Source organism: Antechinus flavipes, chromosome 1 (assembly GCF_016432865.1).
Source record: "Antechinus flavipes isolate AdamAnt ecotype Samford, QLD, Australia chromosome 1, AdamAnt_v2, whole genome shotgun sequence".
Taxonomy (NCBI): Eukaryota; Metazoa; Chordata; class Mammalia; order Dasyuromorphia; family Dasyuridae; genus Antechinus; species Antechinus flavipes.
Genome location: NC_067398.1, coordinates 162224959 through 162243214, shown reverse-complemented (window position 1 = coordinate 162243214; position 18256 = coordinate 162224959). Strand labels below are relative to the sequence as shown.

The following is an 18256-nucleotide window of genomic DNA, read 5'->3' as shown; positions in this document are numbered from 1 at the left end:
AGAAACTCATCTTTGTAAGTTCAAATCAGACTTCAGTCATTTATTAGCTGTGTGATTCTAGGTAAATCACTTAATTTTGTTTGTCTTGGGTTCCTCCTGTGGAAATAAGATGGAGAAGGAAAAAACAAACAACTCCATTTTGTCCTTTGACAAAATGTCCTTTGACTTGCCCCTCTCCTCTCCCCCAAAAAATCGGGTCAGTAAGAATCTGCCACAACTGAAAAAATGATTCAGCAACAAACGAGCAGTACTGTATATAATGGAAATCTCTCTAGACCAAGAGTCACAAGATTTTAACGAATCTTTAGCATTGGCACATAGTAGCATATTTAATACATATTTGGTGATTGAGTGCATGATTTTGCACAAGACATTTCAACTAAAGTATGAAGATTAGACTACATCTTTACATGAAATTTGAGATATTTTGCCCTTTTCTCAGTCCTTATTCTTCATAAAGTCTGAAGCTTTCTACTTAGTGTCTTATTCCACACTGTTCCTCTTATTTTCAGGACCACTTCTTTTTGTTTTATTTTCCAGCCCCTCTTTATATTTTTGCTCCCTAAATGCCTAATCCTCATCTAGTCCAATCTCTCTTCCTCCAACTATAATTTAGGCCCCTTTATCAACTCAATTTTGGACTCTTTAAACTTCTTTACTGATCTCCTTGCTCCTCATTTCTCCATGCTGCTCAATGTCTCTAGTTTCATTTTCCTATAGTATCATTTGGATTATATCATTCTCTGTTCAAAACATTTTGGTGATTCCTTCTTTGTTTATTGAATAAAATATTAACTTAGTTACCAGATTTTGCCCCTATAATTTTGTGGCTGATGTGTATCTGTGTGTGTGTATGTGTGTATATTCAACACATTTTATTTTTCCAATTACATGTAAAGATAATTTTTAACATTCATTTTTGTAAGATTTTGAATTCTAAATTTTTTTCTCCTTTCCTTCCTTGCCTTCCTTTTCCTGAAGACAGCAAGCAATCTGATATAATTATACATGCACAATAATTTTAATAAGCATTTCTTGAGTAATTTTTTACTGAGAAACTTTAAGTTTCTTGTCATCATAGTTAAATGACATTAAAAAAATATATATCTTATGAGCAGGCTGATTTCAGAAAAGCCTGAAAAGACTTAAATGAACTGATGCTGAGTGAAGTAAGCAGAACCAGGAGAACATTGTACACAGGAACAGCAAGATTATATGGTGATCAACTATGATAGAACTAGTTCTTCTCAGAAATACTTTGATCCAAGAAGATTCCAAAAGATTTGGGAGGGAAAATGCCATCTGCATGCAGAGAAAGAACTATGAGACAATGTGGATCAAAGCATATTATTTAAACATTCATTTGCTTGCTTTTTTTTTCTTGTAGTTTTCGCCTTTTGTTTTGAATTTTCATTCACAACATGACTTATAAGGAAATATGTTTAAAATGGTTTTTATTGGCATCAAGAAATGCTATTTGATTTTAATCATATGCATGGGATAGAATTTGTTGCAGGAAAGCCTTTAAAGTTGTTTCTTGCCCTATGAAGTGAAATGCTTTTAAAATTTGAGCAAAAAACAAATACCATAGGTTCTTGTATTCTATGCATCTTTTATTCAGTTGTATGACTGTGAAGATGTGGTATACTATAGTAAAGGAACAGCAATAATTTAAGTGATAACAGCATTGTAGGTCAATGGTCATCAGGTCTACTCTATCTGTCTAGTTTTGCTAGTTTCTGTAAACCTAGTGGTATCAGTCTTGGGCAAGGTGGGAATAATAATTTTTTTACCTAATTGCAAAGAGCAGATAGACCAAAAGGAGTGGCAGCTGGGAGGAAATAAAGGAATTCCAAAATCAGGGTTCATTTAAGGTTTTTGCCATTTGCAGTTGTGAGTCTAAGTCATAAACAAGCTAGGATAGCCCTTAGATTGTGGGCTAATTGTAGAAAAAGAGCTGTGACTTCTTTTCCATGAGGAAGAGGCTTGATAGTAGCTGTAAGTCAAAGAAGTAGATTGCAGACAATCAGTAAATAGTCCATCAGGTGATACCTGTACTTTGTAGCTTAAGTGAAAAAAGTAACTAGTAAATGACATTGCCAGACTGACAATGATATAATTTCCTATCTGGCTGCTTTCCTGGACTTTGACACCTCCAGAAATTCACCAGTCTGAAAAATGAAATTAATTTCTATCTTCTCAGGTAATTTCCTACCCTGGCTATAGGACTTCCTTATCCACTAGGACATGGAGAACTACACTCTCCTTCCCCTCTTCTTAGTTGTTTTTTTTTTTTTTAATGTGTTATTTTTCCTGATTGGTCTGTGAGTTCCTTGAGGGCAGGAGTTCTTTCATACCTTTCTCTCTTATGCCTTTCTTTATAACTCCAGGGCTTAGCACAATGCCTTGTACATATTAGACAATAATAAATAAATGTCCCATATTTGGTGATTGATATAATAATCTGGTCATTTTGCAATTTCAATAGATGCATGAATTTCAATTTCAATTCAATAAATATTTATTAAACTTTTATTATACATAACAGAAGTATCATGATATAATATAGGGAAGGTTTGCCTTAAAGATCAGCTTCTGACATAATTTAAAGACTTTTAGTGATAAATTGCTGATCAGAAGGGGTAGAAGGAGGTCCTCATATCAGAGTCATATAATGTCCTATGGACCTATGAAGCTGTAGGTTTCTAACAAAGCAAAACAAACAAACAAAAAAGAAATCTTTTAAGAGTACTATCATAAATACTTTGACATTGAACACAGAGATAAAAAGATATGTTCCTTGTGAGTTAGGGGGATTGATTACATAGTTGGATTTTTATATTGCTTTTTAAATTACTTATTTACTTTAAAAAAGTAAAAAAAAATTTTTTTAGACCAAAGCTTCTTAAATAGTAGGCTGTCGTCAGTTCATGAAAAATTTGAAAACAGTAAAAGCTTTCTTAGCCTTCTGTGTCCTGCACTACCAAATATTCTGCCAAGATTTAAGATCTGTATATAAAAATAAACAGATATATTAATCTAAATAAACACATTAAGAGGCAAATTTGTTTTCATCTTTAATAAATGGTAAAATTATATGTATGCCAAAGAATTGTTTAAAAGTATGTTTTTTTATGATTTATTATCAGTAAATGTTTGGTTTGTATGTCTAGGGTCCTATAAAAATCTGGTCTCAAATTTGACCTTAGGTAAATTATGTAACCTTTCCTCATTTCCTCATCTGTAAAATAAGCTAGAGATGGAACTGGCAAACCACTTTAGTATCTTCACCAAGAAAATCCCAGGTGGAGTTATGAAACTTCTGAAATGACTGAACAACAACAACAACAACAACAACAACAATAACAAATCGATGGTCTAACTTAATACCTGACTGATGGTGGATGTATTAGGGCAAAGGAGAATGAGTGCTGTTTGAAGTCAGAAAAGCCAGTGGGTTCAAGTCCAGGTTCTTATATTTATTGCCTATGTGGCTATGGACAAGTCATTTAATCTCTCTGGCTTTCCTTACTTTTATCATCTGTCTAATGAAGTAGTCAAACTGGGTGAACTTGATGATCCCTTTCAGTTCTAAACTGATGATTATTGTATTAGACCAAATCTTTACATTAAAACAAATGTTTTTCTTACCTTTATACATAAGAATTCTCAGAAAATTTATTTCATTTTCATAAATAAATATTGATTAGCAAAATGAAGTTGGGGGGATGGAGGAGAAATAGTAATTTTTTTATTTAATAATTACTTTATATTGACACTAGTTTCTGTTCCGATTTTTTTTTTCCTTCTCCCTCCCTCCACCCCCTCCCCTAGATGGCAAGCAGTCCTTTATATGTTGGATATGTTGCAGTATATCCTAGATACAATATATGTTTGCAGAACCGAACAGTTCTCTTGTTGCTTAGGGAGAATTGGATTCAGAAGGTATAAATAACCCGGGAAGAAAAACAAAAATGCAGATAGTTTACATTCGTTTCCCAGTGTTCTTTCTTTGGGTGTAGCTGCTTTTGTCCATCATTTATCAATTGAAACTCAGGTCTCTTTGTCAAAGAAATCCACTTCCATCAAAATATGTCCTCATACAACATCGTTGTCGAAGTGTATAATGATCTCCTGGTTCTGCTCATTTCACTTAGCATCAGTTCATGTAAGTCTCGCCAGTCCTCTCTGTATTCATCCTGCTGGTCATTTCTTACAGAACAATAATATTCCATAACATTCATATACCACAATTTACCCAGCCATTCTCCAATTGATGGCATCCATTCATTTTCCAGTTTCTAGCCACTACAAACAGGGCTGCTACAAACATTTTGGCACATACAGGTCCCTTTCCCTTCTTTAGTATTTCTTTGGGATATAAGCCCAATAGAAACACTGCTGGATCAAAGGGTATGCATAATTTGATAATTTTTTGGGCATAATTCCAGATTGCTCTCCAGAATGGTTGGATTCGTTCACAACTCCACCAACAATGCATTAGTGTCCCAGTTTTCCCGCATCCCCTCCAACATTCATCATTATTTTTTCCTGTCATCTTAGCCAATCTGACAGGTGTGTAGTGGTATCTCAGCGTTGTCTTAATTTGCATTTCTCTGATCAATAATGATTTGGAACACTCTTTCATATGAGTGGTAATAGTTTCAATCTCATCCTCTGAAAATTGTCTGTTCATATCCTTTGACCATTTATCAATTGGAGAATGGCTTGATTTCTTATAAATTTGAGTCAGTTCTCTATATATTTTGGAAATGAGGCCTTTATCAGAACCTTTAACTGTGAAAATGTTTTCCCAGTTTGTTGCTTCCCTTCTAATCTTGTTTGCATTAGTTTTATTTGTACAGAGGCTTTTTAATTTGATGTAATCGAAATTTTCTATTCTGTGATCAGTAATGGTCTCTAGTTCATCTTTGGTCACAAATTTCTTTCTCCTCCACAAGTCTGAGAGATAAACTATTCTATGTTCCTCTAATTTATTTATAATCTCGTTCTTTATGCCTAGGTCATAGACCCATTTTGATCTTATCTTGGTATATGGTGTTAAGTGTGGGTCCATGCCTAATTTCTGCCATACTAATTTCCAATTATCCCAGCAGTTTTTATCAAATAATGAATTCTTTTCCCAGAAGTTAGGGGCTTTGGGTTTGTCAAACACTAGATTGCTATAATTGACTATTCTGTCTTGTGAGCCTAGCCTTTTCCACTGATCCACTAATCTATTTCTTAGCCAATACCAAATGGTTTTGGTGACTGCTGCTTTATAATATAATTTTAGATCAGGTACAGCTAGGCCACCTTCATTTGATTTTTTTTTTCATTAATTCCCTTGAGATTCTCGACTTTTTATTGTTCCATATGAATTTTGTTGTTATTTTTTGTAGATCAATAAAATATTTTCTTGGAAGTCTGATTGGTATAGCACTAAATAAATAGATTAGTTTAGGGAGTATTGTCATCTTTATTATGTTCGCTCGGCCGATCCAAGAGCACTAAATAGTAATTTTTCTTTTCATCATTACTTTCACCCTTTCCCTTCTTTATTCGATGTAAGAAATTTAAGTGATGACTATATTGGCATGATTTACTTAAAGGTGAGTTCTTTGGACTCAAGATGGGGTTAGCTCAGCATTCCTATTATATATATAATTTGTCCACATTTATATATATATTATATATATGCACACATATATATGTGTATATATATAATAATTTAATATTTAACTCATCACCTTAATGTCCACTTGGTGACAGGACAAATCTGCAATATTGTACTATTGATTATGGAGACTATGTGACTAAAAATGTATAATTGTTCTTTACCAAAAATGAATCTAAAATATATATTATATGCAAGAATTCAGTCATACTTTGTCTTGGGAATGTTCTCTGTTTGTTTATGACTACAGAAGAATACAATTTTTGTCCACATTTATGCATAACTTTAATTTGCATTAGAAAAGTGATTTCTAACTATGGTACAGTGTGTTATGAATGTCTGACTTGTTTGCAACATCTAAACTGTGCAAGGCTCCCTTGAGGCAGTGTCTGTTTTCCACTATAATCCGCTTAATAAACCTGCTAGCCTCCAGCTTGCTCAATCTACTCTATATGGCCACGATAAAGTGAGAGGTTTCCATTTCACATTAAAAAGAAGAATGAGGCACTAAACATTGAGGTAAAGCTTTATTTTTTAAAAGCTGTTGTATTTTTAAACAAGTGGTAGTTTTGTATCTAGATGTCTTTGAAATGCATTCCCTGCCTCCCCCCACCCCCACCTCCAGGAGAAAAGAGAAAGCCATTTTTATTAGTAATTATACTGGCAAGATCATGTTTATTGTAGATCTCTTTTAAAAGCATAATTTTGCCCTTGAATCATTTAAAAAATCTAAGGACCAATGGGAACATAGGACTCTTGGTGCTTTTTCTCTCTCTTCTCTATAAAGCTATCTATGGGTCTTGATTTGTGCTCTTTCAGTTTTCAGGGCAGTCATTCGACGGACCTCTCCAGAGTGCAGATCAATGAACATGCCCTCTTACGATTTGTTCATTCATCAGAAACAGTGACCCTGACATTGAATCACACTGCAGAACATTTACTGGAGACCGACATTAAGCTCTTCAGGAAGTACTTTTTGGATAGAGCCCTTCTGCACAAGGTTAGTGCCAGATTATTCTAGTAAACAGTAGCATAGTGTATGAAGAGATATGCATCAATACTGTGTTTTTGCAAAATGTAACCCTAGGGGCTAGGGAGTGGTGGTACTTTCCTTCAAGTGAACCTGAGAGGGGTAGCTAAGTAGGAATTATGTTAGCCTAGTAGATAAAGAATTGTTATTTTAGCTATAGAAAAATAATAGTCTACCATAACATCTCTTTTATTGTTTCTTTTTATTAGTTCCTGAACCATTTCTTCTTTAAAAAAGAAAAAAAAACCTCTAGAATTATTAAGTTGGACTTTATTTCCCATTAACTCATTGTCTGCATGCTTTTATCTTTACCCAAAACCTGTTGTATGTGTGTATGCATTCACATATACATATACATATTTTATGTGAGTGTATATATGTATGTATACACACACATACTCACAAATATACAATATCAATTTTCTGGTGACTCATGACTTAGCAGTGAATAATAAGAATTATAGTACATGTAAATATATTCATCATAATCGATTTATAGTTAGAGGACCTAACTATGCTACAGAATTCCTGTGTGAACTTAGGCAAATTAGTATCATCTCTGAATTCCTTTTTATTCATCTATAAAAAAGAAGTCTGAATTAAATGATATCTTAGGTCCTTTTCATCACCAAATCTATGATCCTAAAAACTGTTCAAAACTTAATTGATTATTTATGTATCTAGTCCTTTTTTATAGCAGATTTTTTTTCAAGCTCAAACCAAATAAACATTTTGAATTTTGTTTTACCTCTACTGTACACCCAACACTTAGCACAGTGCCTGGCACATAGTAGATGCTTAATATGGGCTTGTTGATTTGATTATACAAAATACTTTATTTATAGTTTATTTTTCTCAGAGAATCTGGAAAATCACAGGTGGCAAGCATGTTTTTCTTTTCAATTTCTATTCAATTCTTAACCAGAAATCTGATTTTGGTAAAGAGCAATTAAGTAATAATGACTTACAAGGCCCAGAGATTTATATGGATACCCCAATTTGAGCTTTCATGTTTCCATTAATCTGTGGGAATCTTACTAAGGAAATCAGTGACCACAATGGAATTTATAGTGAAAAATCAGACTTTGAGATTATAGTTTATTTCTATTTTTATCTTATTTATGAATATAACTTGTACTTAAGTTAGATTCCTAAGACAATTGTTTATATAAAAAGGATATGTTATTACCTTATTCTACATAGTTTTTTTAAAATAGTTAAATCCGTACATATCCTTATCTTATGTGGGATGTAGCAAGTTGACATATAATTTTTAAATCGCAAACCTCTTCCTATTTGACTTGTGTCCTTAGTTGAGAACATTTAATCTTGTAAAAGACTTTAGTGGTTCTTTGCCATTCTAGGTTTCTTCCAGAGTTTCTTTGAGTGGTTGTTTTGGAATGACAGGGGTGTGACCACTGAGCAATTCATTTTTTGTCAATATTATTGGTTATTTGAAGATTCATTGAGATATAGCTCAACTCCATGAGATCTTTTAGAATAGAAGAAGGGGAAAAAAAGGAACAATATATTATGAGAATATATTTTTTAAAAATCCTTAAAAGCCTTCTGTATCAAAAGTTACTGCATATTTACTGCTATGATAAAAAAATTATGTTGTTTCATTATAAAACATTCAAATTTATTATATGCTTGTGATGTCTTATATTGTGTTTAATAGAATATTGATGATTTATTTACTTAAAATTCTGTAAGAAAAAAACAACAACTAAACTTTGTGCAACACTAAGGTTTAGAAAATACTTTCCCAGAATGCTCCTTCGAAACTAATGGAATTTAAGAGACTTCTTTATGTTCCTGAAGCTAGGACATGGCAAAGCCAAGTACCAAATTCAGCATTTTTTATATTAGACTTCTCTGGCTCTCCTTTAAACTCTGTCCAATGATTCATTCATTATGAATGTTGTAGAGTTTACCAAAAAATGGAAATAGATTGCTTAAATCCTAGAACATTGTATTTATAAAAAAGAGAGATGCATCATGAATATAAGAGGATTATAGGAACAAAGATCTAGAACTATTGTGATTATAATGAATCTCCACTTGTTTTACATGAAAAATAATAGTCTTTATTTTTTTGGCCAATTTAGGGAAGGGTTTTCCACAGGCTCTAAAGTAACATTCTTACCTATTCACACAATTATTTTTACATCAAGACATGCATGCATGTATATATGGAATCATATCCTACAATGTCGCAGGGTATCTTTCAAAAGATACTATTTAAAAACAAGATGACAACAACCATAATTACTATTATGATTAGTAGTCACATGACTTCTTAAGATTATATGGATCTTATTTAATTCCATTAACCAGAGAAACCATTAACCAAAGAAAATTACCTTCAAGTCTTCCTTCTTTCCACTTTTCTATATCTTTCTCTCTTCTTGTTGATGTGTCCTTCCCTTATATTCAAGTATACAATTATCTTTTCTTTCTCTTTGCTTAAAACCTGCTCTAATTTCTCATTCACCCTAAGGTATAAATGACTAATAATAGCTTCTGGAAGTGTAAATGGCTCTGGTAGAAATAATATTTTAACAGAGGTCAGTCTTCAAATAAAGAATGAGATTCTGAAGATGGAATCTGAGCCCTCAGTGCAAGGAAAAGTTTTTTTTTTAAAGGACATAGAACCTGCTAGGATTCCTGAAAAGATAGCATGTCAAAGCTTGCCCATTCTGACTGGTTCTCGCTATGATAATGAAGCCTCTCCTGGGGAAACTATAAGGTACAGGATGATAACTGGAGCTAGAAGGAAACTTGGGAATCCTTGAGCCAACCTCCTTCATTTTACAGATGAGGAAACTAAGGCTAAGGGAAGTTAATGACCCACCTTACATCACACAAATGTTAAGTCCTGGATTTGACATCCTCTGACTTCATAACCCATGTTTTCATGGTGCTATTCTGACAATGCTGAGTGTAATACATATGTTTTCCTAAATTTATAATCTTACCCTTTTTCTTTTCTGCTAATAAGATGAAACAAACTAAGAATTCAAGCTCATTAAAATTAGGGCATTGGAAAAACATTATAGATGAAAATAATCTCTAAGTTGATACCAATTTCATTTAATTGTGAGTTGTGTAACTTTTCTTGCTTCTTGGCACTTTGTTCTGAGATTATTAAATATTAAATATACAATGGCACAAGGACAGAGTCTATGTGGTTTTAAATGCTTTTATTCTATTAATGACAATCAGTAAAAGCATCCTGATGACTTTTGAGTCATTTAGTTGGTATATAAGTAATATGGGTGTTTTTCTGTCTTCTTTTATTTCCTCAATAACAGCATTGCCTTAATTTTGTAATCTTTTACAACTCAACTCTTATTTCTTGAATCTCTTTTCATTAGAATATAGCTAATATAGCTAATTTTCATTAGAATGTACCTAATATCACTAATTAGAATATAGTTAAGGCAACTGAATCTCTCTTTGTCTTCAGTTCAGAAAGATCTGCCCTTAGCCAGTTTAGGTCAGTATTTTGTAATTTCATAGAATTTAGTAATGTATGGGAAGTTTTTTTTTTTTTTTTTTAGCAAGAACTTATTCTAACCCCCTTACTTCATATTTCAGATAATAGGACCAGAGCACTCATTTCACCTAGTGCTCTTGATCTAAAAGTAAAACAACTTTTGTCTTAGTTTCATCTCAGGAAAGAGATAGTGTTTAGAGAAAGTAAGGGAAGCGACAGATACATTATTCAGTAGGTAGAAGACTTGTTCTAAAATCAGGAGGACTTGAATTCTAATCCAGCCTCAGACTCTTGTTAGGTGTGTGACTGGGCAAATCATTTAACCCTAACTGTCTTCCTCACCCCTAAGAAAGGGAGAAGGGGAAGGAGGGAGGAGGGAGAGAGGGAGAAAGAGAGAGAGAGAGAGAGAGAGAGAGAGAGAGAGAGAGAGAGAGAGAGAGAGAGAGAGAGACAGAGAGAGACAGAGACAGAGAGACACAGAGAGCGAGAGCTATGTATAGAGCAGCAGTATATATATTTCCCTGAGCTTGTCTCCTCAAGCACCTGTCACAGCCTGTTCTCTTAATGTGCCTCCACTGGACATTTTTCTTGGTTTTAGTTTTAACTAGTATGTAAAGCTATGGTAAAGTCAAAGTCAGATAATTTTGTCATCTCAAAGGACTTTCTTTCAACTTTTACTGTTTTTACTATTGACCCTGGAATAAAGAATAATCCTAAAGTTCCCTCTTCCCCAAAATGGTTTTTAACTTCCTCTTCTAACTTCTACCTGCTACACTGTGATCTGTGACCTTTCAGAAATCTGGAGATTTTTCCTTACTATCTGAGATAGTTTGTTTTTGGTGAGGCAATTGAGGTTAAATGACTTGCCCAGAGCCACACAGCTAACAAGTATAAGTGTCTGAGGTCATATTTGAACTCAAGTCCTCCTTATTCTATCCACTTTATCTACAGTGTAGCTGCCCATGAGATAGGAGTGGGTTTTTTTTGTTTGTTTGTTTGTTTAATTTTTTTTCTTAAAGCTTTGCTAAGGAATTAAGGGAGAAAATAAAGAAGGGATAGACATGTAGAACTTGAGTTATAAAAGTTTAGCAATATTCTTCAGCTAATCTCAGCTGACTTTGTCTCTGAAACAGAGTTCATAGAAACATGATTTAGAGATGGAATGGCCCAGTCCTTTCAGTGTTGTAAAAGAAAACAGACCAAAAAGAGCCCAAGAAAATTGACCCAAAGAGGTTTAATAACCAGGGCAAAATCATATAAATGGAAAGTAGTGGGACCATGATTTGAATCTCATATTTTGACTCCACATCTTAGGCTTTTTCTACTATCTCATATTTTTTGATGTTCCCCCTCCCCATTCTTCATCAATTTATTCAGTATCTTCAAAATTATTCATTTTTATAATATTGAAGACATGATGTAAGTTATTCTTTTAAAAATTATTTTGTATTTTATTTTCCTCAATTACATGGAAAAACAATTTTTAATGTTCTTTTAAAAAATTTCAGGTCCAAATTCTCTCAGTCCTTCTTCATCCTTCTCCTCCCCCCAATTGAGAAGGCAAGCAATTCAATTTAATTTAGGTATAATTTAGGTTATACATGTGTAATCATAAAAAAATTCCATATTAGTTGTGTTGTAAAAGAAAACAGACCAAAAAGAGCCCAAGAAAAATAAAGTAAAAAAAAATGCTGCTATTTGTATTTAGAATCAATCAATTTTTCCTCTGGGAATGGCTAACATTTTTCATCATAAGTATTTCAGAATTGTTTTGGATCATTATATTCCTAAGAATTGCTAAGTCTTACTGCTACTATGTACAATGTTCTCCTGATTCTACTCATTTTACTTTGCATCAGTTCATGTAAGTCCTTCCTGGTTTTTCTGAGAGCCTGCTCATCATTTCTTACAGCATAGTAGTATTCCATCGTAATCATATACTATAACTTGATCAGCCATTCCCCAAAGATGGGCATCCCCTCAATTTCCAATTCTTTGTCACCAGAGAACAGCTGCCATAAATATTTTGTTTGTCTATATAGCTATATCCTATATTATTTAAATAATTTCTACTGGACATTGAGGCCAGCAGCTTAAGACATTTCCTATTTTTTCTTAATAGTATTTTATTTGTTAATTACATGTCAAGATAGTTCTCAACATTCATTTTTGTAAGATTTTGAGTTCCAAATTTTTCTCCTTCCCTCTCTTATCACCCCCCTTCCTCAAAATAGCAAGCAATCCAATATAGGTTATGTATGTATGGTCATTTAAAACATATTCTCACATTTGTCATATTGTAAAAGAAAAATCAGAACAAAAGGGGAAAAGGGAGAGCAAGCAAAAAAAGGTGAAAATTGCATAGCACATTTCTTAAGATCAGAGAGTGTTTTTTCTCTTAGTTGAGGAACTAGCTAATATTTCATTCTAACTTGGGTACCATTTTAAAGCACTGAACCTTTCTTTCTTATGATTAAATCCTCCTGTTCCACAATCTCAACCTACTTGGAATCCTGAATACCTTCTCTAGTGTTAAAATTAATGCCTCTCTCTGGAATCTCCCCAGCAATATATTCATTGCTCGTGTCTCTGCCTTCCAGCTTATTGGAAGAGCTGAGACAGCAGATACGCAATGAATATTCTCATTGTTCCTAGGGTTCGTCTGACTAGCTCCATTTACCTGCTTTTTTATATTTTTTTTGAAAAGTATTGATGTTCTTTTTTAAAAAAGTCACTATTACTTTCTAATGACTATCACCTACTCCAACAGAACTCTCCCTTGTCTATTACAAAACTTAAAATGAAATAATGATCATTTGTCAGAATCCGTCATTCTATACCTGTTATCCACTGAATACTTCTCCCTTTTTGAATGCCTCCCTGCCAACTGTACTTAGAAACCCATTTTCAATACTATGGATACAAAATCCTCTTTGTAGCATTCAAAGCCTTCCTTCCTTTCCAGTCTTCTTATTCCTTACTTCCCACTCCATGTCCTTTGATCCAGAGACACTGGCTTCCTGGCAGTTCTATAAACAAGATATCCCATCCTCTGCGTATGGGCCCTGTCCCCTATGCTTGGAATGCTCTCCTCCCTGACTTCCTTTAAGTTTTAGCTAAAATCCCACCTTTTATTGTATGCTTTCCCCAACTCCTCTTAATTCTACTGCTTTCCTACTATTAATTACCTCTTATTTTTCCTGTATATAGTTTGTTTGGATATATGTGTATGTTGTCTCACCCTTAGAGTATAAGCTCCTTGAGAGTAGGGGGTCTTTTTTTTTATACCCTTCACTTAGCACCGTGCCTAGTACATAATAAGTGAGTGATAAATATTTATTGATTTATGCATTCAATAATGATATCAGTCATTTTCTTTAAAAAAAAAAGCTTTTTATTTTCAAAACATATGCATGGGTAATTTTTCAACATTGACCCTTGCATGGCCTTGTGTTTCAGATTTTCCCCTTCTTCCCCCCTCCCCTAGATGCCAAAAAAATCTAATATATTAGTAATTTTCTATAGAGCAGGTTCATTTCATTATATCCTATAACCCCCCAAATATCTTTAGCTATTCACACTCTTCTTTCATTTTCAATAATGTAGACTTTGATAAGACACCGCTAATGAATAAAACAAAAAAAAAATTAAGGGCTTACAGTATACCAGTAATTGTGCTAAAAACCCCTTTGATCACTTACTTGTAAAAGCTCTAATCAGTCAGTCAATTGTGCTAAGTGCTGTAATGTAAATACAAAAAATGAAACCATCCCTACTACCAGAGGCTCACATCCTAATGTGAGAGCTTAACTCCATTTATGATTTTGTTTGTGATTTTTACTCTCTGTTATGTTTGAGGTCTCAAAGAAGTTTCAATGATTTGCATTTTTCACTTTTAGACTCTTAATAGAAAAGAAGTCAAGATGGAGAAACAATTACCAGTACCCTCCAGTGTAACGGCGACTGAAGCAGGTAAGGATTTACTTAGGAAATGTATAGGGCATCTATTTTTATGAACATTGTTAAAAAGTCTGAGGCTAATGTTGAAAACTTTCTGTGTCTTCCAGCAGAGGGCAGCATTCAGCTAAAATGGAACATTCAAATAATTCCTAAAGGTCATTTTTTTCCCCTATAAAGACAGGAGGAAAATAACATAGAACCAAACAAACGAGATAATAGCCCTCATTTTTAGCAGGAAGAAAACATTGCCCTTGGGATACATTAGAAAATCCTCACAACAAAAGAACAGCCAAGGATGCATTGCTCAGGAGTATTTTAAGGGGTAGGGATGGAAAAGAGGGATGGGAAAAACTTGGATCTAATTTTCATTTGCATCTGCTGTTGATTATAATATAATTATAACTCTCTTTCAGTAATTGGTTTTTCTGTCTATGTTACTGTGTCAAGAAGTGGCTCCGTAGTACATGAAGTAACTGGCTTGTATCCATGCTTCGGTAGTTTGATTTATATTCCTAACATACTAGCAGGTTATCCCAAATGAATTAAGTGGCCAAGGGAATGGTCTCCCTCTGTGTATTTATAAATATAGTTAATTACTAAACTCTGCTTCTCCGACTAACATCCTCCCCTTTCTCCCACTCATTGATATTTGTCTTTACCCTGTTCTCATCTCTTCCATCCTGACTTGTCCTCATCCTTCATCTGATATTTATCCTGTCTCCCCAACCCCCTTTTCCAAATTGTTGTATAAAGATCTCACAGACTCTCATTTGCATTGATCCATTTTTCATTTTGTCTTTCTTCTTGTAGTCTATGTTTTACTCTCTGGTTGGCTTTGTCCTAATCTTCCCCCTTTTTTTTTTTTCACTATCACTCTTATCTCCTTCTTTTAAAGTACATATTTCTTCTTTTGACACATCCTATATGGTTTTTCTCTACCATTATTCTCATTTTTAAAAAGTGTTTAAATATATTTTTTAAATAGAAAGTTGGAACTGATGGTTAAACAGTAATCACAAAAGAAAGAGAGAGAGAAGGATGGAAGAATTGGTTTTTTGTTTTTGTTTTTGTACTCAGAGCTTTCTTCTAAGGAAAATAAAGAATTCACAATTAAGAGAGAGAGCTATGCCTTTCTATCCTTCTTCTGAGGCACAATTAGTTTAAGATGGCAAAGTTTTGGGAGAGTTAGTTCTGCTTATGAAAAAAGACTATTTCAGTTAAGGAAAATTAATTTATCTGTTAAACATTTACTTTGTGCCAAAGAGTGTGCTTAGCATTGAGGGGGAAAGAAGACACATAGCACATAATTTCTGCCTTCAATGAGTCTACAAGCTAGCTAGGGAGCATGCATAAAACCATTAAAGAACACCATAATACTTTTCAGGGTTTTATGAGTATTTAAGGGGGAGGGATTGAATTGCATCCTAATAGGCTGGTGACTATCGTGTAGCTAATACCTATTGCGTTAAGCAATAAATAGATCTAGTTAGTAGCAATTGGCAGACCTTTCTACCCATAAAACCCTCAAGTTTATTGTTTCAGCCATCATATACAAAGTAGATTGTATTTGCCACTTAAGACTTTTGCTTAAAAAGAAAGACTTAATTGCTTCATACTAGATTGGTTGCTTATTTCTTTCCCCCTTCACCCTCCCTACCTCTCACCCTTATTCATACTGAAGACTATGCCTGAATTGTTTCATTGAGTTTCTTTTGACCACCAGGTTAGACTTATTCTATTTAAAGTCATCATATAGCCAATTCAAATCCTTTGTGTAATTAGGCACATTGTTTTTCACTTGTTTCTGCCATATCCAACTCTTCATGACCCCATTTGGGATAATCTTGGCAAAGATACTGGAATAGTTTGCCATTTCCTTTTTCAACTCATTTTACAGATGAAGAAACAGAGGCAAACAGGGTTAAGTTATTTGCCCAGGGTCATACAGTATCTGAGGCCTGATTGGAACTGAGTTATTCCTGACTCCAGGCCCAGTGCCCACTGTGCCACCTAGGGAGGTTACAGAGTCTGAATGAATAAATACCTCTTTGTGTAGCAATTGAAGCAGTTGAAGACTGAATAGGTCTAAGCAAAGGCTCATTGGCCCCTTGCAGAAGACATTGTAGAGGTAATGTGTGCATCCTAATGTCTTTTTCAACTTTAAGATGCTGCGGTCTAGCTATTGCGGTCTCTTATAATCCATTCTATGTTTGTGTGTATGTATGGATGTGAGGGGGGCGGGGAGAGAAAAATGAGGAGAGAGAGAGAAGAGAAGAGAAGAGAAGAGAGAGAGAGGGAGGGAGGAAGGGAGGAAGGAAGGAAGGAAGGAAGGAAAGGAGGGAAGTAGAGAAAGAGGGAGGGAGGGACAGAGAGAGAGAGAGACAGAGAGACAGACAGACAGACACACGGAAAAGGAGGAGAGTCAGAGGGAGAGGGAGAAAGATTAAAAAATGAGACAGAGACAGAGAGACAGAGGCAGAAACTGAGAGGAATCCATTGGAGGAGTAATATTACTTCAGACTGTTAGATGAACTATGTGAAATCTTACCATTGAATTCTTCTACCATCACTTGTTTTGTAGCCTGAAAAACTGAGTATTTTAGAAATGACCTAACAATCTCTTGGGATTAGTATGCAACCAATCAACTGATCAGCATTTGTTAAGCCCCTCCATATACTAAATGTAAGTGCTGTATGCTGGGGCACACAGACAGAAATGAAACATTCCAGGCTCACCTCTAGCATATATTAAGCTGGGATATAGTATGTGCATATTTAAACATAAGGAAGTTGGGATTTGGTCTTTCCTAAAATTGATGTCACAGTAACCAAAGAGGAGATAACAGAGATAATTAGGTGTTAATGTGTTAACAAGGTGTTGGCACACAATGATTCTCTTATGAATGCAAACACCTTTTTCTGCTAGAATGAAAGGGAGCAACTTCATTGGACAAGTAAAAATTGGAAATGCCTTTGGAAGACCTTTAAATAGATAAGCCCTGCATAAGTAGTACTTCTAGTAGTTCTGGGAAGTACAGCCAAGAGCTGCCTAGGAGACCCCTCTCCTTCAGTTGAAACTCATACTATATTTAGACACAGGCACATATACAGAGGGGCAATTACTTGTGGAAATTGGGAGCAGAGGAGGCTGATTGTGAATTCCAAGAAATCTAATCCTGACAATCAAGAGTTGGAATATAAAGAACAGAAGCCTTTGGGAGCCTGTTTGAGGCTCATCTCAAGCAGAGAAGCCATGCCCTTGGGTGTATTAAGTAGACATGCTTTTTAGGGTTATGAGGGACTGTCTTGTAGTTATTGTTCTAACTATGGCATCTTAGCAAATGCCTTTGTTAAAAGTTAATTTTTGGGTAGCTAGGTGGCACAATGGATAAAATACCAACCCTATAATCATAAGGACCTGAATTCAAAAATGGCCTTAAACATTTATTATCTGGGTGATCCTGGGCAAGTCATTTTACCTAGACTGACTTAAAAAAGTTAATGGTGCCTAATGACTGATTGCTAATAGAAAGTACGACAGCAGAGAGGTTTGTGGACTATTGCATTAGGAGTATATACAGAATTACTGATAGAACCAACTTTCTAAGTAATCAAACTTCATATTGTTATCACATTTCACCTAAGTGATTCTTTTAGTTCTTTGCTATCAAGTTGAATATTTTATGTTACAAAAAGCAGTTCTCATGTATGCATTGTGGGCCAGAATTGAATAGAAATTGTTAATCAATCAATAAAGCATTTATTAAACATTCACTATATCGTAGACACTATACTAAGCACTAGAGATATAAAGAAAAAACAAAAATAGTCTTTGCCTTTAAGGAAGTTGGGGAGAGATAGTTGGGAAGACTATGTACATACTCTCTTGTACATACATACAAGAAAACTACTATCTTCAGAGTAAATAGAGGAAACGTTGAAGAGGGATACTCTAGCAGTTGGAATGAAGAGGAGTGAATTGGGGGGTAGTGTGTTGTATATTAGAATGATTCTCTTTGAGAATGGATGATGAGATGTTTGGTGAAAGGGCTTTTATACACATAAGATATCTTTATAAAATTTTTTC

The 18256-nt window shown here is 34.3% G+C and overlaps 1 protein-coding gene across 1 annotated transcript in view; it reads left to right on the top strand.

The window, feature by feature from the left end:
* The window catches only part of LOC127558906 (rho guanine nucleotide exchange factor 28-like), a 188461-nt gene that overhangs the window by 153937 nt on the left and 16268 nt on the right, over positions 1–18256 (top strand). Inside the window, exons 7-8 of the mRNA XM_051992288.1 lie at positions 6497–6677; positions 14109–14181. Of these exons, the coding sequence (XP_051848248.1) occupies positions 6497–6677; positions 14109–14181 (254 nt within the window). The remainder of the gene's footprint in view (positions 1–6496; positions 6678–14108; positions 14182–18256) is intronic.